Below are 24,821 nucleotides of genomic sequence, written 5' to 3'. Positions count from 1 at the left end.
GTTCTGCTGCAGTCTTGGATAGGGGCACCGTGAGGCTTAAGTAATGAAGGTAACGCACGTTGCAATTCTTACCTGAAAGGAGCCACATGAATGTGAAGTATTATAACAGGAGATTGTTTTGTTACATTTTATTTCCAGCCTATGAAGATCTTTGCTCATACTTACAGAGAAACCATATTCCGTAGCCCTTCCCTTCGCAGGTATTGTATTATCCTTCTGAGCCCATGCAAATAGTGCAAATATACAGTGAAAATCCACCATTTTTTCCACTTCACGTTTATCTCCTTTTGCTAACCTGTATTCCCCTTTTCACACCTCTGCTACAAGTGAGGCCCTGCAGCATATTAACTCCAGGCCTGCACAGGCTCATTTGCAAAATGTTCAAGTGCCTGATACATTTTGGTAGGTTGTTCAATTAAAACGTTGATGTTTAAAATCTTAGCCATATGTTGTTCCCCCTAGATCAGCATATGGAGAGGACCCTCCTCAGTTGGATCCTCCCCCCTTCTGAGTGGAATGGGGGCCACTGGGGACCAGAGCCATTGTACAAGGGTATGGGCCTCCTTAATATACCCTGTGAATGGCAAGATTTGGGGCAGACCTTTTCTGCGTAGCAACAACTACTTGACAAGACAAATGTGAGGGGATCTGCTTTTGGATATTTCCCTCCTGTCTCCCCCATCCTGTGGATTTGTTCTTGATAGGGATGGACTGAGGCCTTGTACTTTTCCTTGCAAACTGTATCACTATCTTGCAATTTTTTAAGACGTTTTAGAGGCTTGTTATTTGCAACCGCTACCACAGCGGTGCCTCTATATGTCCATGGAAAGTTAGGTAGGGTTATGGAGGAAAGTGCAGGTCCTCACTGTTCTTTATTCCATTCATAGACCACCATTAACACAGGTACTGATGTGGCAAAAGAATCTTCACATGGAAACCTTTACTCCTGTTCAGAACTCCACTGTAGTTAATGAGAGTGCAGGCTACTCAGCACCCCGCCAGGTACTCAGCACCCCGCAACGTCAGGCCCTTAAGGTTCTGTTCATTCCTTTACTGAATGAAAGATGTGTATGCTACAGGATTTGTATAACTAAGCCCTGGTCTACATTAGGAGTTTAGGTCGAATTTAGCAGCGTTAAATCAATGTAAACCTGCACCCGTCCACACGATGAAGCCCTTTATTTCGACTTAAAGGGCTCTTAAAATCGATTTCCTTACTCCACCTCTGACAAGTGGATTAGCGCTTAAATCAGCCTTGCCGGGTCAAATTTGGGGTACTGTGGACACAATTCGACGGTATTGGCCTCCGGGAGCTATCCCAGAGTGCTCCATTGTGACCGCTCTGGACAGCACTCTCAACTCAGATGCACTGGCCAGGTAGACAGGAAAAGAACCGCGAACTTTTGAATCTCATTTCCTGTTTGGCCAGCGTGGCAAGCTGCAGGTGACCATGCAGAGCTCATCAGCAGAGGTGACCATGATGGAGTCCCAGAATCGCCAAAGAGCTCCAGCATGGACTGAACGGGAGGTACGGGATCTGATCGCTATATGGGGAGAGGAATCCGTGCTATCAGAACTCCGTTCCAGTTTTCGAAATGCCAAAACCTTTGTCAAAATCTCCCAAGGCATGAAGGACAGAGGCCATAACAGGGACCCGAAGCAGTGCCGCGTGAAACTTAAGGAGCTGAGGCAAGCCTACCAGAAAACCAGAGAGGCGAACGGCCGCTCCGGGTCAGAGCCCCAAACATGCCGCTTCTATGATGAGCTGCATGCCATTTTAGGGGGTTCAGCCACCACTACCCCAGCCGTGTTGTTTGACTCCTTCAATGGAGATGGAGGCAACACGGAAGCAGGTTTTGGGGACGAAGAAGATGATGATGATGATGAGGTTGTAGATAGCTCACAGCGAGCAAGCGGAGAAACCGGTTTTCCCAACAGCCAGGAACTGTTTCTCACCCTGGACCTGGAACCAGTACCACCCGAACCCACCCAAGGCTGCTTCCTGGACCCGGCAGGCGGAGAAGGGACCTCCGGTGAGTGTACCTTTTAAAATGCTGTACATGGTTTAAAAGCAAGCATGTGAAAGGATTAATTTGCCCTGGCATTCGCGGCTCTCCTAGATGTACTCCCAAAGCCTTTGCAAAAGGTTTCTGGGGAGGGCAGCCTTATTGCATCCTTCATGGTAGGACACTTTACCACTCCAGACCAGTAACACATACTCGGGAATCATTGTACAACAAAGCATTGCAGTGTATGTTTGCTGGCGTTCAAACAACATCCATTCTTTATCTCTCTGTGTTATCCTCAGGAGAGTGAGATATCATTCATGGTCACCTGGTTGAAATAGGGTGCTTTTCTTCAGGGGACATTCAGAGGAGCCCGTTCCTGCTGGGCTGTTTGCCTGCTGCTGAACAGAAATGTTCCCCGCTGTTAGCCACGGCTACTTGCATCACAGCAGCCCCAACAGTAGATTTGCCCACTCCAAAATGATTCCCAACTGACTGGTAGTTGTCTGGCGTTGCAAGCTTCCACAGGGTATCGCCACTCACTTCTCAACTGTGAGGACTGCTCTCATCTTGGTATTCATGCACTTCAGGGCAGGGGAAAGCAAGTCACAAAGTTCCATGAAAGTGCCCTTACACATGCAAAAGTTTTGTAGCCACTGGGAATCGTCCCAGACCTGCAACACTGTGCGGTCCCACCAGTCTGTGCTTGTTTCCCGAGCCCAGAATCAGCGTTCCACAGCATGAACCTGCCCCATTAGCACCATGATGCATGCATTGGCAGGGCCCATGCTTTCAGAGAAATCTGTGTCCATGTCCTGATCACTCACGTGACCGTGCTGACATCGCCTCCTCGCCCGGTATCAAATCCGGCACAAATCCGGTTCTGGTCCTGCATATACTGCGTGTGGTGTTTAATGTGCTCCTAATTGCCAAAGTGAGCTGAGCGGCCTCCATGCTTGCCTTGGTATGGCGTCCGCACAGAAAAAAGGCACAGAACGATTATCTGCCATTGCTCTGACGGAGGGAGGGGCGACTGATGACATGGCTTACAGGGTTGGCTTCAGGGAGCTAAAGTCAACAAAGGGGGTGGCTTTACATCAAGGAGTATTTCAGGCAGGACTTCACGGAGGGTTCCAATAAGAAATGGTGCACCTAAGTTATTGTTCTTATTGGAACAAGGAGGTTAGTCTGGCCTCTGATTCATACATGGCTAGATTTACCTCGCTGCACCTTCTCTGCGAGTGACTGCAGTGTGACCTGGAGGAATGAGTCCCCTAGACAGGGGAGGGGGGAAGCAAATGAGTCCAAAACAAATCTGGTCTATTTCTTGTTTTGATCCACTCCATCTATCTTTTACATCTTTGGCTGGCAGCAGACGGTGCAGAAGGACTGCATGCCATCCACATCTCATGGCTGCCCGGCAGAAGATGATGCAATAGGACTGCCAGCAATCCATATCACCTGCCTGCTCACCATAAGACGGTTCAATAGGACTGACTGCAGGACTAAAGAGAATGACCTGGTCAAGTCACTCCAAATTTAGTCCCTGCGCCCATGTCTGCCCAGGCGCTCCTGGCCGACGTGGCCAGGAGCACCTCGGAAATGACGATGATGGCTACCAGTCGTACTGTACCGTCTGCTGCCACAAGGCAAGGGGTTGCTGCTACTGTGTAGCAATGAAGTACCACGTCTGCCAGCACCCAGGAGACATAGGGTGACGGTTACCTGAGCGGGCTCCATGCTTGCCGTGGTATGGCGTCTGCTAACTCAGGAAAAAAGGTGCAAAATGATTGTCTGCCCTTGCTTTCACGGAGGGAGGGAGGGAACGGGGGGCCTGACTATATGTACCCATAACCACCCGCGACAATGTTTTAGCCCCATCAGAGTGCTCCATTGTGACTGCTCTGGACAGCACTCTCAACTCAGATGCACGATTGTTTGCCGTTGCTCTGATGCAGGGAGGGGCGACTGAGGACACGGCTTACAGGGTTGGCTTCAGGGAGCTAAAATCAGCAAAGGGGGTGGCTTTACATCAAGGAGTATTTCAGGCAGGACTTCACGGAGGGTTCCAATAAGAAATGCACCTAAGTTATTTGTTCTTATTGGAACAAGGAGGTTAGTCTGGCCTCTGATTCATACATGGCTAGATTTACCTTGCTGCACCTTTTCTGTGAGTGACTGCAGTGTGACCTAGAGGAATGAGTCCCCTGGACAGGGGAAGGGAGGAAGCAAATGAGTCCAAAACAAATCTGGTCTATTTCTTGTTTTGATCCACTCCATCTATCTTTTACATCTTTGGCTGGCAGCAGATGGTGCAGAAGGACTGCAAGCCATCCACATCTCATGGCTGCTCGGCAGAAGACGGTGCAATACAACTGCTAGCCATCCTCATCTCTTGCCTGCCCGGCAGAAGATGGTGCAATATGACTGCTATCCATCCTCATTTCTTGCCTGCCCGGCAGAAGATGATACAGTATGACTGCTAGCAATCTGTATCGCCTGCCTGCTCACCATAAGACGGTTGGATGGCCAGGAGCACCTCGGACACGACGATGACGGCTACCAGTCGTATTGCACCGTCTGCTGCCAGAAGGCAATGGGTTGCTGCTACTGTGTAGCAATGCCGTACCGCGTCTGCCAGCACCCAGGAGACATACAGTGATGGTTACCTGAGCGGGCTCCATGCTTGCCGTGGTATGGCGTCTGCACAGGTAACTCAGGAGAAAAGGAGCGAAACGATTGTCTGCCCTTACTTTCATGGAGGGAGGGAGGGAACGGGGGCCTGACGATATGTACCCAGAACCACCCGCGACAATGTTTTAGCCCCATCAGGCATTGGGATCTCAAGCCAGAATTTCAATGGGCTGCGGAGACTGCAGGAACTCTGGGTTAGCTACCCACAGTGCAACGCTCCAGAAGTCGACTCTAGCCTCGGTACTGTGGAAGCGCTCTGCCGAGTTAATGCACTTCATGCACTTAGAGCATTTTCTGTGGGGACACACACAGTCGAATATATAAAACCAATTTCTAAAAAACCGACTTCTATAAATTCGACCTAATTCCGTAGTGTAGACATACCCTAAAGAACATTACCTATTGCCCTCTGGAGTCCTTCCCACTTCTTACCCACCCCCTGGATCACCAGAGCAGGGTTGCCTTTCTCATAAAACAGATGGTTTCCGAGAGAGGCAAACTGAAAAGCTGCCATTTGAAAAGAGACTCATTAAGGGAGAAAGAATTTTCATGGAAACTAGATTAGCATGTCAGGGATATATTTGTATCTCAGTTAAAATTACACTGAGCTTGCCAGAGTTCTTAGTCCAAAATACTGCTGCTGGAAGGAGCAAGGAAAGTATTTCCAACACTCAGACCAGCTGCCTTTGTGACTAGCATGAGCTGATGTTGGCTCCCCCAGAACCCGCACCTTCTCTATAGTGCCTCCTAGAGGTTGGGATTGGAACAGCTACCACTGCGTGTCGTGTGTGAGCTCCCCATATTCAGCATTCTTACACAATTCCCTATAGTCTTTAAGCTCCTTCTTAGCCAGTTGCTCCTGCACCATTCCCTGTAGAGTCTTCTTTTGGGAGAGGTTTGGACAGGAGTAGCTGTGAGCTTCCCCACAACCCATTCAATGTTGAGACAGTTGTTGGAAAACCCCAACACTGAAGTACACATGCATGGATAACCTCCTTCAATGTCTTCTCAAAAACAAAACAAACCCACTAACAAGATGAGTCCTTTATCAGGGACGTGACATCTTGTTCAGGTAATTATGTGGAGTAGAACTCCTCAGCAAAGAGGTTATAGACTCCAAGGTGTAGGAATGAACTACATGCTGTCCTACAATGGAAAATATGATAAATATTTACCACCAGGATGTATTCATAGACGAGGTGTTCTATTCTTATCAGTTTTAATAACACTCGGCAATTATATATCACTTTGCATTCTCAAAGACCTTCACAAACATCAGCTAATTAATCTTTACAGTGCCCATGTGAAGGAAAATTTACTGTGAGAAGTCAAGTATTGGATGGTCTTGGATCCTGCACTCTTTTGAGCCAGCACGTATCTTCTTCAGGGTACTGCAGAGCTGGGGTCTCAAGAGACTCTTCCATAGGAACATGGGAATTGTCATTCCAGGTAAGACCACTGGTCCAAATCTTCCAGTATCCTGTCTCTACCAGTGCTCAGTACTAGATATTTTAGAAGAAAGTGGAAGACATCCCATAACAGGTAAGTTTGGAATAACTTGCCCATAGGGGAAATTTCTTCCCAGTTCCATCAGTTAGTGGTTGTTTAGCCCACTTAAAACAGAATGGCTTATATTTCTCGACAGTTATTGTACCCTAGCTAATGTAACTGTGGATGTTCTCATTATCCATAGAGATGTCTATTTTCTGTTTGGTAAGCAATTTCCAAATTGACACATCTTAAAAAGTTTGAGAGAAGGATGGTACAGAATTCCAAAAAGAGGAATGATACATGAGTAAAAGATTTTTAAAGTTATTGTACCCATTTGATTAATTAGACAGCAATTCTGTTAATGACTGCAGTGAAAATTAAGAGGTAAATATTTGTGGTGGAAATGGCCCACCTTGATTATCATACACATTGTAAGGAGAGTGATCACTTTAGATAAGCTATTACCAACAGGAGAGTGGGTTTTTGGGGGGGGGAGGGGAAGAAAACCTAGATTTGTGCTGGAAATGGGTCACCTTGATTATCATACACATTGTAAGGAGAGTGATCACTTTACATAAGCTATTACCAGCAGGAGAGTGGGGTGGGGGGAGAGAAAACCTTTTGTAGTGATAATCACCCATTTTTTCATGGTTTGTGTGTATAAAAACATCTTCTATATTTTCCACAGTATGCATCTGATGGAGTGAGCTGTAGCTCACAAAAGCTTATGCTCAAATAAATTGGTTAGTCTCTAAGGTGCCACAAGTACTCCTTTTCTTTTTGCAAATACAGACTAACACGGCTGTTATTCTGAAACCTGTTGTGGTCAATGGGAACTACTCATGGAAGAAGTTAAGCACATACATGTTTGCAGGATCAGTGTATAAGTAAAGATCCCGGGGCTTAGCCCAAAGATGTAGTCCCGGGGAGATTGCATGATACAGGGTCCATATTGTTTCATCTACCTCTGCTTGGAGGTTTGCACCTGGCATGTGCAGAGAATTAGGCTTTGTCTATACTGGAACTTTGTTGGAAAAACTTTTGTCCTCCCAGGGTGTTAAAAAAACACACACCCCAAACGACAAAAGTTTTACCAACGAAAAACGCTGGTGTGAACAGCCCTTTGTCAGCAGCTGCTGCTGCTGCTGCTCTTTGGGGGTGGAAGTTTTTTGTCGGCAGGAAAGCTCTCTCCTGCTGACAAACAGCAGCTACACTTCATGCTTTTTAGTGGCACGGCTGTAGCGGCAAAGCTGTGTTGCTAAAAGATGGGTAGTGTAGACAAAGCCTCTGAAAGCAGGGAAGTGTTGTGAAAGGTTGGAGATTTTCCACTAGAAATGCTCCAGGAGTAAATGGGTTAATAGTTTTCATCTCAACTTTCAAAGCAATCTTTGGAGTGTTCTGCCAAAAAAAGCAATTTATGCTCATAAAAGAGAGGAAAAAGTCTTTTCCTGAGATCTGTGTGCGTAAGAGTGTTCTGCACACACATTTCTTAACAGACATATCAAGGCACTTAACAGACTGTTTCCGTCAAAACCACTGTGGGGCAGTCAATGAGCCGGTTAATGCAAGCTCCCTCCTATAGCTCTCACTGCCCCAGAGCAAGACAAGACAAGAGTCTCAGCCAGACGCGAGTCTTTGCGAACAACAGGACTGAAATCCTCTCTCTCTGCTGCACTGGGGAAGGTCAGGATAGCCATGTCTAAAAGGAAGATCTGCTGTCTTGTGCTGCTGGTCCTAGGGCTCCTGGCTATTGCAGTTTCTGTCATTGTAATCCTGGCGCTGCCCAAGTGTGCTCCTGGAAGTTATCTGCATGCTGCTGTAGCAGCTGACACTGAAATCTGTTCAGACATTGGCAGGTATGTGCGTGGACTTTTCTGTTTGGAACTTGTGTATGTAGTGCAAGCTATAGAGCCAGAGTGAAAGACAGGTAGATGATACTAGAGATTATAGTTAAAACCAGCACTTCCCAGTGACTGAGCAGGAGGAACTGGGTCTTACCCTCTCCCCTAATCCTCAGTCTGAAGAGTTATGTCAGATACCTGAGCACAAGCTCCTGATCATAGGTCAAGTCAAGTTCATTCCTGGTGTAGGAGCTCTGAAGTCAGACATGCTTAGCCGTACATACCAGTAGGATATTCCTTTTCCTTCTCTCACATCTAAGTTTGGCTGCTCTGCAGACCTGTCTGTTTCCTGAGGGTGCAGATAATGACTGTCACTCGTATTCGAGTGTGACTACAACTGGAACCCACAAGGCAGCTCTTAAGGAGAAGGAGGCAGTAGATTAATCTCTCTTCACTGGGCAGTAATCTCTGTTCAGCAAGACTTTAGAAACAAACTGAGAGACGGTGAAGAGGAGAACATAAAGGGGAGAAGTGGTGTTAGGCTGCAAGGAAAGATGAGCACCTACGCTTGTGGGCAGCACTGCCCAGGCTGGTCAAAATGTCCTTTATACCCATAAAAAAGGAAGCATGGGGAAATTATTTCACTTAATTATCTTAATGCTGAAGAAATAAAGGCAGCTCTCCAGATCCCTTGTGTGGAGAGCTGGGGAACTTCGGATAGATCTTTATAGCAACAGGTATGACTGAGTTTCCCCTCTCACTTTGTATTGTTATGCCTGGGTGTGAAGGGATTAATTTATTTCTGGAAACAAGACAGGCAATGCAGTGATTGGGGCAGGAGAGGGGCAACGTCACATAAGCATGAATGAACTATCAAGAACTGTCAACCTGTAGAAGCTAATGAATCATAGATTCCTCAGACTATTGTATCAACTTTGTGTTGTGTGTATCTGTGTGGACTTGAGGAGGAGGGGCAGGAGATGCAGGATTTTCCTGCAAGAACTAAGGGTGGGGAATTAAAGCAAATCCCTAGGCAAGTAAACAGGTCTGGAGAGGCAACACCCTTCTGGGGAAAATGGCATCTCCTGGTTTGTGCGTATTGAAGAAGGCTACCAAAGAACGGAGAACTCTCTAATGTGACCAGCCTGTCATAAGGGGGTGTCACTCTCCTTGGATCCAAGAACTCATGACACTGTGTGGGACAGACCCTGACATAGGGTATGAAGGACTTTGGACCCCACCAAGGTCTCCACATTGAAGGGGGGGTGACACCTGCTAGGGGTGACAGGTATGCATGTAAACTGTGGCTGTCAAGATATGTTCTCTCAGTGAATTGTAGGAAGAATTGCTGACTAAATCTCTGGTGTGGAGGGAAAGGTGGGTTCCTTCCTTGAGTAAGGTGATGGCTAGAGGTCTGAGACTTGAGTAGGATGCCCTCAAGGAGGCCATGAAGGGGATAGAGGTGCAGCTAGCTTTGGAATTTGAGACACCTGGCTCAGCAAGTAGCCGTATCAGTAGGAGGTGAGGGCTCAGTGCCTCATGTGATTGGACCCTGACCCATGACTCAAGCCACTTATGACAGCAGCAACATTTCAAAGGCTTCATTTTCTCTTACCTGCACTAAGTGTTATGCTAGCAGCCAGCTCTGACTCACGTTTATTGCCACTATGGCCAGTCAGGGAGCATTGCTTTGCTATTGGAATAAGGATGGCCCAATGTTAGGGAGCTACATGGGTGGCTCGGGAGAGTGGGATTCAACACCCTGCTTCAGCACAGACTTTCTGGGTGATCTTGGGCAAGTCTCTCACTGTACCTCAGTTCTCCCTCCATGCCTCACAGGGGTGCGGTGAGGGTAAATCCATTAACGATCGTGAGGTGCTCAGGTACTATGGTGATGGGGGCCAGAGAGGTTCTTGAGACAGACGGATTCAAGGACAGGTCTCTAGCTAGCCTCATCCAAACCTCACTTAGAATAGAATAGGATCATAGGACTGGAAGGGACCTCGAGGGGTCATCTAGTCCAGTCCCCTACACTCATGGCAGGACTAAGTATTATCTACACCATCCCTGACAGGTGTTTGTCTAAACTGCTCTTAAAAATCTCCAATGATGGAGATTCCACAACCTCCCTAGGCAGTTTATTCCGGTGCTTAACCACTCTGACAATTAGGAAGTTTTTCGTAATGTCCAGTCTAAACCTCCCTTGCTGCAATTTAAGCCCATTGCTTCTTGTCCTATCCTCAGAGGTTAAGAAGAACAACTTTTCTCCCTCCTACTTGTAACAACCTTTTATGTACTTGTAAACCCCTCTCAGTATTCTCTTCTCCAGACTAAACACACCCAATATTTTCAGTCTTATAGGTCATGTTTTCTAGACCTTTAATCATTTTTGTTGTTCTTCTCTGGACTTTTTCCAGTTTGTCCACATCTTTCCTGAAATGTGGCTCCCAGAACTGGACACAATATTCCAGTTGAGACCTAATCAGCATGGAGTAGAGCGGAAGAATTACTTCTTGTGCCTTGCTTATAATACATCCCAGAATGATGTTTGTTTTATTGTAACCGTGTTACACTGTCGACTCATATTTAGCTTGTGCTCCACTATGACCCCCGGATCCCTTTGCATAGTACTCCTTCCTAGGCAGTCATTTCCAATTTTGTATATGTGCACCTGATTGTCCCTTCCTAAGTGGAGTATTTTCCCCACCTCTTTGTTTTCTGTCCAGCATTTCAGACTGGACAATAAAGAAAACCCTCTTGGTGGTGGTGTTTCTGAGTCCATGCTTCAGGAAAGTCTCCAGGGCAGGGCTATTGCATTGCTGGGGCACATGCTTGAAAGCCACGGGAAAACGAATGAGGTATCCAACTCAGCTAACATGGGGATTTTCCTATTCAGATGCCAATGCTGTGGTGGGGACTGTTGTATGCAGGTATCAGTCTGCTCTTCTCCTCCCTCCAGGCTTTCTCCCACAGTCACCTCACAGTCACCTCAGCTGCTCCCAGGGCTTCAGCCACTGCCTTTATGTTGGTGACTGGGAAATCTACCTCACTACACCATACTCCCTGCTTCTGCCCATTTCCCACACATTCAGCTCCCTCTCTGACCTCTGACACAACTGAGGATCTTTCCTTTCCTCCAAAACCTTCCCCTCTCTCTGGTTCCTCTTTTCATCAGCAACTGGACCACCCTCCCTGTCACATAGTATGATCCTTGAGCAGGGGTGAAAGTAATAATAAATTCTTACCGGTACGGGGGCCGGTGCGTTGGGCGGAAGGGGCGGGGCTGGGGGGGGTCAGCCTCCCCCAGCCGGCCCATCCGCGCTGCCTGGCCCCTGCCACCCGGGGCTCCGACGGCGATTTAAAAGGGACCGGGCTCTGGCTGCTGCCGCAGCAGCAGGAGCTGCTGGGAGCCCCGGGCCCTTTTAAATCGCCGGCCCTGGGGCAGCTGCCCTTTTCCCCTGCCCCCTTCCCCCCGCCAGTCAGTGGCCTGCGGCGCGGAAAGGGGCAACGATGTTAAAGTGCTGCGGCAGCGCTTTAACATCATTGCCCCTTTTGGCTCACCCGTTGGCAGCCCTGCCAGTAGGGTCCCTACCGGCAGAGCTGCCAACGGGGGGGGGAAGGGGCAGCAACGTTAAAGCACGGCCACGGCAGTTAATGCCTTTGCCGCGGCAGCGCATTAACATGGGCTGCATACGGGCTAGTACCGGCTTCTTACCGGTACGCCGTGCCGGCCCGTACTGGCTCACTGTCACCCCTGTCCTTGAGCCTCATCCTGCTCCTAGCATCTAGCTTCTCACCAAATCCCCTTGCCACTTCCTCTATAGCATCTCTGAAACCTGCCCTCTCCTCCTGGCTCACACTTTTGTGTCCGAGCTGCCATCGCCTCTTCCCCGCCGTCCCACACAGAGCTCCCTTCAGCCCATGTCGCTTTGACACTATCCAGTTTTTTATCCCTGGATTTCTCTTTCAGTACTGAATGAAAGTGACTCAAGTGATTACAAAGGCTAAATCCCTAAAGTAGAAGCAGCTCTCCAGAACCCTGACCTAGTTATTTCCAGATTTTGAAACTTTGCTGGTTTTTATTCTTCAGTCAAAATATATTTTTAATAAAATATCTGCCACATGCTTTACAATGAGCATCCATTAATGAATGGAGATGAGATTCCTGTGGCATTACATACTGCAGCATCTGTCAAGCTTCCTGAATGTTTGATTAATAGTGTTTGATAGCCAGGCCCCATCCAATTCCAATTAAACTCAAAGGAAAGATTCCATTGACTTCAAGAGGAGTTGAAGTGGGCCCCTTATAATAGGAAAAGCTGTTCCTTGCTGTCCTGAGGACATAGCCCTTTGGGCACTGTTCTTTCCCCCTCTAATGAAGTGTTTGTCTGTAACTTCACCAGTGAGTGAAGCTAGGAGGATGCTCTTAGGAAAGTCTGTCTTCTTCACTGACCTGCCCCCCATACTTGAACCTCGGCAGCAGTATAACTCAGTGATTTGAGGAAGCTGACTCAGACCTCCAGGGTTCTACTCCAGGTGCTTCAACTAACCTGTGGTTGGCAACTTGCAACCTCTCTGTGCCTCAGTTTCCCGATTTATGGTGATAATAATTCCATCTTGTGGATGTTTTTGAGGCTTGGGTCACTATAATGTTTCTAAAGCCCTTTATATCCTTTAGAGAAAGAAGCTGTACATAGGGGAAGTCTCACTATCCTTACTGGCATCACTCACAGATTCTGTGCTAGGTTTATTGTTACTAACTCAGTGGCTAAGAGAAAGCATCTCTGGCTTCTGGGTGATAGAAGGATTTCCAGTGCTGAAAGACAACTAGGTCCTTTGTGGTATAATGGTATGCTTATGGAGGATGGAGAGAGGGAAAGGACTATTATATTATTGAGTCTCTTCCTGCTAATCCAGTCTACAGACCCTGGACAGAGAGCATCTGTAGTAGATTGAGCAAGAAACCTGAGTGTACCTAAACTTTTCCTTTGTGGGAGCCATAGATGTTTGAAATCCACAGATGTGAATTTTGTGGCCTCAGTCCAGCTCCAACAATGGGGTCTCTTTCCCGCTTGGCCCACAAACAGTACAGATGGAGAAGTATCTAAACATGAACCCTGAGGAATCTGTTTATCCTTAGCATTCTGCACGGAGGTGTATTCAGACCAGGTACTATCCCCCACACATGCCCTGAATCTCCCAGTCACAGTGCATCCTTTCCCTTCACTGTATTTTTAGGTCATTATAACCCCCTGTGTGAGCATTAGAAGAGGCTTTTCCTCCCAAGCAGACAAAGGACTATGTATTCCCATCCCTACCTGCCTCCATCCACCTTCTGGTGGGGCTGCCTGCTCAGAGCTCTGGGCAGAAACCCACCCGCCCCAACCATCACCACTGCAGTGTGCTGTTTTGCCTGCTATTGTTTCTGAAACTGAAAGTGGGGGCGTGAGCCAGCAACAAGGGGTGACAGAGGATTTTGGAAAGATAGACCACAGAAGAAGAGTTTGTTCCTAGCAGAGGAAAGGCAGGGCCAGTTGGGAATCACTGCAGCCGGGAATCCTCTCTTGACTTGACCTTCCCTCCCAGCAGCCGTCAATCTTGCAACCTCCCCAGTACATACTAAGGAGAATACTGGAAACTAGTCTCTTTTGAAACAGCATCCCCCAAGAGATTTGCTAGTTTCCTTGTGGCTAAGCCCCTAAAGGATGGGGGAGCTGGGAAGGCCAAACGTTTTACAACCAAGTGATATTCACATTAATATGAAACCCAGTTCATAAGCCAAGGATACCCTACAGAAGTCATTTGCAGTTTTGAAGACCTCCGGTGTTTCTTGTTAATCTTTCTCTGCATCCCGAGGGATCTCCTCCTAGTTTAAGAATTATCAGCTTGGCCACTAAACATTCCATAGAAACGGCTGTTTCCTTTACTCCTGATAAGCCATCTGAGTCAGCCAAGTCAAGGGCTGGTATCATCTCAGGCCCAAGCTTGCATGAAGAAGAAGAAATATTTCCCAAGAGTGTTTAATGCCTTCACATTTCCAGAATTTACCCAATAGCAGCAGAGATCCTTCTTTTATCATCCCAGAAAGAAATCACAGCCCCCATGAAGTCAAGAACTGAACGGACTTTGACTTCAGTGGAGCCAGAGTTTAACCCCTGGTATCTGAGAGTTGTGCTGTCTCTATGTTTAGCTGCTACTACTGCAGGAGTTGTTTGTTAACTGGCTTTAGGCAGGAGGCTCTAGAAGCTTTATAGCCTCCTGCATCATAACTAGGCCTGATTGTTTGACGTGGCAAAAAATGGGAAAACTTACAATTTTAGTAAAAATAGAAAAGGGGGAAAAAAAGTCACAGGGAGGGGGCAGGGACGGTAGCGAAAGCAGCAGCAGCATGGCTCCTGTCATCTCAGTGTGAGGTAGAAATGGATAAGCAGGACAGATGTGCAGAGCAGTGTGATACTGCAGAGACTGGAGAGCTGCTGTGAGGCCAGCAGGCTCGCCCTGCCTAGCAGCAGCAAAGCCTACATATCTAAACACTTCGTTTTTAATTACAGGTGTTCACGTTTAATCCTTGGCTCCTTAAAATTGGTCATTATCTGCCCAGACCTTTTTTAGCCTTTGCTTGAACCTCAGCCTGTCTATGTGGAGGCCTATGTCCAATGTTTCACCTGACCTCCGTGCACACAATTAGCCTCTGATGCAGAATGATATTGCTTCCTCTGCTGTGCACCATACAAGTCCTTGCAGGTGTAAAACCAGCTGATGGGAGAGGTTACAAATGCAGCCATAGCTTCAGCAGGGATGCCTGGCTTCACCTCCCCACTGTTGGGAAAATTGCAGCAGTTCGGGGGGGAAGGGCCTTGGTGGCCGTTGGGATCCCATGAAAGTAAAACAGATAACTGGGACACTGCTGAGAATTTTTTTTTTTTATGCAATTACATAGAGCCTTAAGCCAGGTTGTAAGACCCCTGCTGGGAGCAACCATTTGGCATTGTGAGGAAGAGGCTGGCTTGATTTTTTGTTTGTGATTGTTCTCCACTGTGGTCTCCTGAATCCGCCATAAGAAATCCCTCTGGATTCCTCTGCAAGAGCTTCTCTGGCTGGGGCTGCTTTAACAGACTGGAATGAAATGTGGGTGTGGAGTGGAGCCAGGCTCTTATTTACTCTTCTTTGCTGCTCCCCCCTGAAGGGATTGTTAAACTCTAAACAGTCTCTCCCTGGTAATAGACCTTTGCTCCTCAGTTGCTGCTCTTGCTGCTGAGAACCCTCCAAGGGTCAATGCTCACTGTCTGGTGCTGCTGAGAATAGACTGGAGACCTGATATTAGTGATGCTGCTTCGAAGCTCTGGATGGTGCCTGTCCTTTGAATTCTGCTGCCTTCCTTGCAAACTGATGCTACAAGTCCAATTGCAGAGAGAAATGTGTAACTGGGCAGGAGTCTAGTGTCTTGGGGCATGTGTAGGGCATCTACGAGAGATGGTGGGAATTGCAGCCTATGATGGAAATCCAGGATCAGTGGAACCACAAAACTTACCCTAGTTACAGGAAAGGTTCCTTTAAAAGAGCTGTGTTTGCCAAGTGTCTCAACCCTCACAGTCATAAATCAGTAACAGAACAGGATATTGGCAGTTGCCAAGGTATGAAAAGGTTCCTAAAATTCAAACCAAGCCATCTAATACTATGATTTCATCAGATGCAATACTCACAAGCTAGTCTGGGTTTGTACTTGGATGGGAGACCTAAGGAAAACCCCAGATGCTGCAAGAAATGGTGTTGGTGATACAGTATGGGACAATCTGAATGAGGGAGGCAACCTAGTGACAGAGGATGTGTCAAAAGCTAATTGTACTCAATGCTTTTTTTGCCTCTGTCGTCACAAACAAGGTCAGCTCCCAGACTACTGCACTGGGCAGCACAGCATGGGGAGGAGGTGACCAGCCCTCTGTGGAGAAAGAAGTGGTTCGGGACTATTTAGAAAAGCTGGACGAGCACAAGTCCATGGGGCCGGATGCGCTGCATCCGAGAGTGCTAAAGGAGTTGGCGGATATGATTGCAGAGCCATTGGCCATTATCTTTGAAAACTCATGGTGATCCGTGGAAGTCCCGGACGACTGGAAAAAGGTTAATATAGTGCTCATCTTTAAAAAAGGGAAGAAGGAGGATCCTGGGAAGTACAGGCCAGTCAGCCTAACCTCAGTCCCTGGAAAAATCATGGAGCAGGTCCTCAAGGAATCAATTCTGAAGCACTTAGAGGAGAGGAAAGTGATCAGGAACAGTCAGCATGGATTCACCAAGGGCAAGTCATGCCTGACTAATCTAATTGTCTTCTATGACGAGATAACTGGCTCTGTGAATGAGGAGAAAAGTGGTGGACATGTTGTTCCTTGACTTTAGCAAAGCTTTTGACATGGTCTCCCACAGTATTCTTGTCAGCAAGTTAAAGAAGTATGGGTTGGATGAATGGACTATAAGGTAGATAGAAAGTTGGCTAGATTGTCGGGCTCAACGGGTAGTGATCACTGGCTCCATGTCTAGTTGGCAGCCGGTATCAAGTGGAGTGCCCCAAGGCCTGGGGCCGGTTTTGTTCAATATCTTCATAAATGATTTGGAGGATGGTGTGGATTGCACCCTCAGCAAGTTTGCAGATGACACTAAACTGGGAGGAGAGGTATATATGCTGGAGGGTAGGGATAGGATACAGAGGGCCCTAGACAAATTAGAGGATTGGGCCAAAAGAAATCTGATGAAGTTCAACAAGGACAAGTGCAGAGTCCTGTACTTAGGACGGAAGAATCACATGCACCGCTACAGACTAGGGACTGAATGGCTCGGCAGCAGTTCTGCAGAAAAGGACCTAGGGGTTACAGTGGACGAGAAGCTGGATATGAGTCAACAGTATGCCCTTGTTGCCAAGAAGGCCAATGGCATTTTGGGATGTATAGGTAGGGGCATTGCCAGCAGATCAAGGAACGTGATCGTTCTCCTCTATTCGACATTGGTGAGGCCTCATCTGGAGTACTGTGTCCAGTTTTGGGGCCCACACTACAAGAAGGATGTGGAAAAATTGGAAAGAGTCCAGCTGAGGGCAACAAAAATGATTAGGGGACTGGAACACATGAGTTATGAGGAGAGGCTGAGGGAACTGGAATTGTTTAGTCTGCGGAAGAGAAGAATGAGGGGGGATTTGATAGCTGCTTTCAGCTATCTGAAAGGGGGTTCCAAAGGGGATGTATCTAGACTGTTCTCAGTGGTAGCTGATGACAGAACAAGGAGTAATGGTCTCAAGTTGCAGTGCGGGAGGTTTAGGTTGGATATTAGGAAAAACTTTTTCACTAGGAGGGTGGTGAAACACTAGAATGCGTTACCTAGGGAGGTGGTGGAATCTCCTTCCTTAGATATTTTTAAGGTCAGGCTTGACAAAGCCTTGGCTGGGATGATTTAGTTGGGGATTGGTCCTGCTTTGAGCAGGGGGTTGGACTAGATGACCTCCTGAGGTCCCTTCCAATCCTGATATTCTATGATTCTATGAACCTTCCCTCTATATCAGCCCAGTGCCCTTATACAGTGTTGAGAGAGAGGGGCATTGAGCTTCTTGAAATGTCACCTTTCTGTTGAGAAATAGTAAGAAGTGCTATGTGCTTTTGGACAGATGCTGTATTTGATCACAGAGATGGTTGCATTTTCAGAATGGGTAAAGTCACTATTACATATGTTTTCATCAGTCAGTAAAAAGAGTACGTAAAGCATTAGGAGTCATTAAACACTGCATATTTTCATGGTCATCTAGTGTAGGTTTCATAACATGGTTAATGTGTGTTAACAAAACAATGGATTAAAAATTAAAACGTGCTCTACTTTGACAGGAAGATTCATGATCCTCTTGCAGATTGTTAAAAGGAATCGCTTCCTACTTAGCTCTGACAACGTTATTATTATTTGTATTATTGTAGCACCTAGAACCTCCAGTCCTAGTGCTACATGGTGTAGAGACATGAAAAAAGAAGACAGTTCCTACCCCAGAGAGCTCACAACATGTGAGATACGATGCAACAGACAGATGTTTGGGGTGGGTTGGAAGGATGAAGCAACATATAAAATGAATAGCTTTTAGCAGAAACTACAGCTCATCATTTGCCTAACCAATGGCAGACAAGATTCCACCTGTTCCCCCTCTCCCTCTGCTGCCTCACCCCAAGTTAGTGAGGTACATTCATCAGCATTGGCCTGGATTGTGAATTACTTATTCCAGTTAATAAGCATGAGTAGTGACTTTTCATGAGTCAAGAGTGGACTTCTCATGAGTTCTAACTAGACTTCAGTGGGATCCACAAGATGAGTCTTTGATATCAGGAACAGCCTGACTATTTAATGTACAATTATTATTTATTTTCATTCTTAGGCCTGTCTGCGGGCACCTCCCATTGACCTCAGTTGGAATCACATTTTAAAGCATTGAATTTGCCTGAGTTTTATTAACTTGTGTCAAGTTGTGTTAGAGAGAGTGCATTACTACACACTGAAGTCTAACCATTTTGTATATGTGGCATTTCTATAAAGCCCTAGAAGTGTTTGTAGTAATTAAATAGTGTTTTATCACACAGTGTTGCTGTTGTTAAGTAAATGTTGCTTTTGTTGGGAATTTAAAAGCTTTAAGCAGCAGACTGAGGCCCTTGGGAACATGTGTGTGACTTATAGACTCCAACTTGCTGACAGAGTTGTGACCGTGGTCCCAGGGGAGCCATACTGAGATTACTTAATTAGGGCAAACTGCAAAAAATGGGGCAGACAATCCTCAAAGTTGGTGGTCATTCCAGTACTTAGATCCACCAAGCTAGCCTCAAAACAGCTTCTGCAATATCATACTGGTTACCCAGAAACCAAAACACAGCTCCCTTAAAGCAACCCAGCAGTAGGTCTCCATCCAGACACCCAAGTCAACTATGATGAGAATTACTGAAAATCTTATTCACCATACAAGAAAGTTCTACCAATCCCAAAGGATCAGACACATTACCTCCCAGGTTAATGAATATTTCAGATCTTACCCAAATACACACTTACAGCCAATTCTTATTAACTAAACTAAAATTTATTTAAAAAGAAAAGAGAGAGAGTATTGCTTAAAAGATCAGTATGCGTACAGACATGAGTGCAGTTCTGAGATCATTCATATGATGGTGAGCTTTGTAGTTGCAAAGTGTTCTTTCAGAATTAGTCCATAGGTTATATAGTCCAATGTTAATATTTAGGGTGATACCGATGGGACTGGAGATCTCAGTCAAGGTTCCCCTGCATAAAGCATCAAGCAGATCTGAGATGAAAGGATCAGGTCCCAAGAGTTTTTATACAGTTTTCTGACAGCCTCTTGACCATACAGTCCTGGGTGAAAAATAGGCCTTTGATGTAACCTTCTGGTTCCCAAATATCACCAGTAATTAACTACATGTATTAACATAAGGTAATTTATCCATTAAGTAGTTCATATACAGCTTACCACAAACTTTAAAGAGACATATAGACAATGACATTATTTCACTCACATTTCATCTAAATATTAATATTTCCTTTTGATCTCTGAATCAATAGCTATAGTAATAGACAGGAACTGTCTGTTTACATGGCTAACATCTAACAAGATATAAGTAAACACATGCGATTAGGGTCACCTCTAATTCTCTAAGGATACATGATTGCATTTCAAAATTCTAGCCCATTTAACATGAAATGGCCCTAATTACCATTTACATAGTTTTGTAACATGTTTCTAAAGGTTGAATCTGGGTTATTCAGCCTGCGAGCTGCTTAACCCTTTCTGGCCATGTGTCACAGGAGTACACTGAACTAATGCATTTAAAATGCAGAGGGCACTGGCTCTGAATTCCCATGTGTGTTTGGATCGGGTGGAAAGAATTGTCCATGAAGGGTAAACACTCAGTGTATCTCCTGGGATAATGCAAGAACTGTTCATCTTCTGGCAAAAATAAGCAACCACTGTAGTGTGTGAATGAAGAGGGCCTAGGGGTTCTTTAGGTTGTGGTATTTCTCACACAATTTTAAATGTTCAGGAGGGTGTGAGTGATTTATCTGTGTTGCTTTAAAAAGATATTGGCCAAGGGGCCATAGGACAATGGTGAATGTGGGTTATAGGAATTGCAAACATTGTCATAAATTATAAATATAGGTGTAAACTCAAGTGCTGGAATCTGTGGTCTCGGAAGGGTCAGCAGCTCATATGATGGTCATGGGCTTTTTATATTTAAAATCCTCCCTTAAAACTTCTTGTGCTAGGAAAAAAAACTCCACACCTGTCCAGCAGTGAAGGGAACTTCTTATAATGGGCGGAAGTAGGGAAGAGAGACACATCTTTCAGCACGTCTTTAACCACCCCAGGGCTCTGCATTCGCTGCTGCTTTTTCACATGGAAGATCCTCTCGGGGAACAAGTGGAGAGTGGCAGATTTGTTCCACTTGGGAGATAAAGCCAGGCTGGAAACCTGGTCTCTGAAGCAGATATTCCAGGGATTTCTGTGGGAGCATTGGAATAACCCCAGTGGAGCAGACCAGAGGCCCATCTAGTTCAGTATTCTGTTTCTAGTAGTGGCTAATCCTGGATGTTTCAGAGCAAATAACCAAATATAAATAGTGCTACACATAGGGACCCAATTCTACAGCCTGATGCCTTCACAGAGCTGTTTGTGCAGGCATGCCCCAGCTAGTGTCCTAATCTGATATTTTACTCCTGGCTTTGGCTCTGTTGGGATCAGCTATCAGAGTAATTTAGCATGACTTAAGTACATCAGTCAAGATAATGTTAATGGAAAATTCCCAACTGTAAGGGCCACCTGTTTACACAAAAAAATGTTCTTGCAGATCTAAACGAATGTGTTTCTGAGAGGTACTTGCGAAACAAGCCCCCACAAGCTGAGGTGGCTCATGATCAGTGGGTAAGATTAAGTGCAATTCCCTTTTCTCTTAGGCCAGGTCTACACTAGAAACTTTTTCTAGTAGAGTAAGACTGATTAGGGGGGTGAATTTTTTGCAGGTGACATTCCTATACTGGTAAAAGCCCTAGTGTAGGGGCAGTTATACAGCATAAACATGGTTTTGCTGGGATAGCTTATTTCACTCAGGGAACTAAGCTCTGTCATCAAAAGCACTTTTTGCCAGTATAAACTGCATCTAGGCGAGAGGATTTACCAATATAACTATACTGGAAAACCATTTCTAGTGGAGACTAGGCTTTACTCTTCCTAGAGAGTAGCATCTCTACTACCAGGGAATATTGAGCACATCCTGTTGCTAATCCTTAGGTATGTGCTACTTGGTGCTAAGGCAACTAGGGCCAGTGTGGGGAGGTGGGGGCAGACCCACTTTAATGACAAAAGAAACGGTGGCTTAATGTAACTGTGGTTCTTCGAGATGTGATGCAGACATGTATTCCGCTTACGTGTGTGTGCATCCAATGTGCTGGAGCCGGAGACTTTTGCCTAGCCTAGCAGTATGCATAGAAGACAGTGAATCGCACCTCCTGACTGTGGCCCTCCCCTGGCTATATGAAGTGGCACCACCCTGACCCCCCCTAAAGTTCCTTTGCACTAAAAGCCCATGAGAGGAGACTCCAGTGCAGAGGGGATGAAGGGTGGGTCACATCTCAAAGAACCACACTTCCTGTAAGTAACCGTTTCTTCTTTGAATAGATGCAGACGTGTATTCCACTTAGGTGACTCACAAGCAGTACCCCAGTCTAGAGGCAGGGCTTGGAGCCTATGCAATAGAGATCACAGAACTGCCCTTCCGAGGCCTGCATCCACTCGTGAAGATGCAGTAATAGCATAATGGTCTGTAAACATATGTATAGATGACCTCGTGGCAGCCGTGCAAATGTCCAGTATGGAAACATCACTGAGGAATGCCATCGATATCACTTGTACTCTTTTGGAGTGAGCCGTATCCGCTGAGGAGGCATAGGTGAAGCTATTTCATACACAGCCTTGATACAGGATGTTATCCATCTAGAAATGGTCTGTGCCAAAACTGCTTGCCCCTTCATGCTGTCTGCATATGACACGAACAGGTGAGGTGAAGCACGAATCAGTTAAGTCCTGTCTAGATAAAAGACTAGACATTGCTTGACATCCAGATTATGGAAGCGCTGTCCTCCTGGGGAAGAGGTGCAGCTTTGGGAAAAACAGGTAAATACACCGCCTGATTCAGATGAATCCGAGAGACCACCTTGGATAAAAACTTTGGGTGTGATCAATAGGTGCTGGAACTAGGCGTGCTGGGGGTGCTGCAGCACTCCCTGGCTTGAAGTGGTTTCCATCATATATGGGGTTTACAAAGTTTAGTTCAATGGCTCTCAGCACCCCCACTATAAAAATTGTTCCAGCAGCCCACTGTGATTGCAGTGTTACGTTCAGCTCCCCAAGGACAAAGTGAGCAGCTCAGCCATTAAGGCCTACAACTCACACACACCCTTGCTGAAGTGATTGCTATCAGGAATGTGGTTTTCTCAGACAGGAGGGGCAGTGGGCAGGCTTCAAGGGGCTCAAACGGAGGGCCCATCAGAGCTGCCAGGACCATGTTTAGCTCCCACACTGGTTCTTGGACTAGATGATGTAAGCGGAGAAGCCCCTTCAGAAATCTCATCACTATGGCAGTGGAAAAAATTGACTTCCCTTAAATTGGGGGATGGAATGCAGATATTGCTGCCAAAAGCACCCTCGGGGAACTGAGCACAAAGCCAAATTTCTGAAGATGTAGCAGGTACTCTAAGATGTCCTAATGGAAGCCCCTATCATTTGGGTCACACGGGTCAAGGACCACACCAAGAATTTATTCCAGCTCACTAAGTAGGCTGTTCTAGTGGAGGACTTCCTACTGTTGAATAGGACATGTTGGACAGCCGCCAAGCACTGCTCCTCCTCTTCATTCAGACATGTAGCCACTGCATTGTAAGGTTCAAGGAGCTGAGCGCAGGATGGATTGTGTGGCCGTAAACCTGAGTGAGCAGATCAGGATGGAGAGGAAACGGTATGGGAGGCTGAACTGACAGAGCAAGGAGCTCTGGGAACCAGCACTATCTCGGCAACACTAGAGCAATGAGATGAGCTGGCCCCATCCGCATTGATGAACTATGGAATAGGTGGAAAGGCATACAGAAGAGCTAACTGCCAACTGCAGTGGAAGGCATCAGAGACGGAGCCTGGCCTGCAGCCCTCCCAGGAGCAGAATATATGACACTTTCTGTTTTCCCTTGTCACAAACAGGTTGATCATGGAGATGCCCCATGTTGTGAAGACAACCCTGCTGAGATGGTCTGCAAGACAATTTTGCACCCCCAGCAAATGGATTGCTACTGGAGTGATGTCTTCCTCGATGCAAAACTGCCACAGGTTGATCGCCTCCAGACAGAGTAACCTGGAACTTGCTTGTTCACATAGTACATTACGGTGGTATTTTCCCTCAGTATGTGAACCACTGAGTGTCTGATGCAGTCCCAGAAGGCATGGCATACATTGTGGATGGCCTGAAGTTCCGACACATTGATATGGAAGGAGGTTTTCTGTACCGACCACAAGCGCTACACACTTAATGAGTTCAGCTGAGCCCCCCAAATCCAGAAGGGAAGCTTTGATAACCACTGACTTTGTCAGAGAGGGCTGAGCGAAGGGGACTATTTGGCACTACATTGTGGAGGGACTCCCACCAGCGCAAGGAATCCAGGACTGATGGAGGAAGGGGGAACCAGCCTGCCCAGAGAAGGCAGGGAGATAAGCCATCCTGAGCCACATCTGAAGAGGGCAAAAGTGCAGCCTGGTAAACTGGGCCACCTGCATGCAAGCAGACATGTAGCTCCAACAGGCTTAGACACACGTGGACTGTCATGGATGGCTGAGACTGCAGACTGAGGCAGAGCTGCTGAGTTGCTTGGAAGTGGTCGTCAGTAGGAATGCCCTCGACCTCATGGAATCTAACAGGAACCCAGTGAACTTGATTTGTTGTGTGGGAGCCAAGGTTGACTTTGCAGTGTTTAAAATGAGTCCCAGATGGTCGAACAAACGCAATGTGGTGTCAAGCATAGTAATGAGTGTGTCATAAATTTCAAGTACTGTGACAAAGCTCTGTCCTTGCCTCTGTGGGTCCCGCGTTTCCTGGCAGATTTCGCTAGCCTCAGAGGCTCACTGTGACCCTCCACGTAACCCTTCTTTATCTAGAGATAAGGGTCACAGTCTACTGAGCCATTTTCATCATAAGCCAGCAAGGGAGGTGAGGAGAAATTATCCTTCCTTGCACAGTCTCTGTTGTCTCCCAGTCTCAGTGATTAATCAGGGGACAAAGGTGGGGGGGAGCCCGGGCCCACCCTCTACTCCGGGCTCCAGCCCAGGAACCCTAATAGTATCAGCTATGGTAGCTGACCTTTTAGAAATATGACATGTACAATTCCCTGGGCTACTTCCCCCACAGCAGCCCTCACTTCCTCAAGCTCCACTTCACCCTTACCTCAGGGCCTCCTTCCTTGTGCCTGATATTGTGTGTACTACTCAGCCTCTCCAACAGCGCAGCTTCCTCCCACAGCTCCTGATATGCACACCCACCTGACTAACTGGGAGGCTTTTAACTTGTTTCAGCCAGCCCCAATTGGCTTCAGGTGTCCCAATCAACCTAGCATTCTCCCTGCCTGGACTAGATGATCCTTCCAGTCCTACGATTCTGTGATTCTGTGCTGATGCCATAGGCAGTGTTGGTCTCCACACAAACATCAGTACCAGAGTGCCTGAATGTGTCAATGT

At 46.7% G+C, this 24,821-nt stretch overlaps 1 protein-coding gene across 6 annotated transcripts in view; it reads left to right on the top strand.

Annotated features, from left to right (window-relative positions):
* The first annotated feature begins 7,451 nt into the window (after nucleotides 1-7,451).
* The window catches only part of GGT5 (gamma-glutamyltransferase 5), a 45,545-nt gene continuing 28,175 nt past the window's right edge, over nucleotides 7,452-24,821 (top strand). For 2 of the 6 annotated variants that reach the window (XR_012155178.1, XR_012155177.1), the window contains exon 1: nucleotides 7,452-8,047. Coding sequence is in view for 3 of the 6 variants with exons in the window: in XM_073313711.1 (XP_073169812.1) it covers nucleotides 7,887-8,047 (161 nt within the window). In the remaining 3 variants the exon portion in view is untranslated. Of the gene's footprint in view, nucleotides 8,048-8,086; nucleotides 8,770-24,821 lie in introns of those variants that run through there. The other 4 variants (XM_073313711.1, XM_073313707.1, XM_073313706.1 and 1 more) reach the window with 4 other exon arrangements.

The sequence above is a fragment of the Lepidochelys kempii genome, chromosome 15 (genome assembly GCF_965140265.1).
Source record: "Lepidochelys kempii isolate rLepKem1 chromosome 15, rLepKem1.hap2, whole genome shotgun sequence".
Classification (NCBI taxonomy): Eukaryota; Metazoa; Chordata; order Testudines; family Cheloniidae; genus Lepidochelys; species Lepidochelys kempii.
The sequence above is the reverse complement of the archived record's forward strand: the minus strand, read 5'-3'. Positions and strand labels throughout refer to the sequence as shown.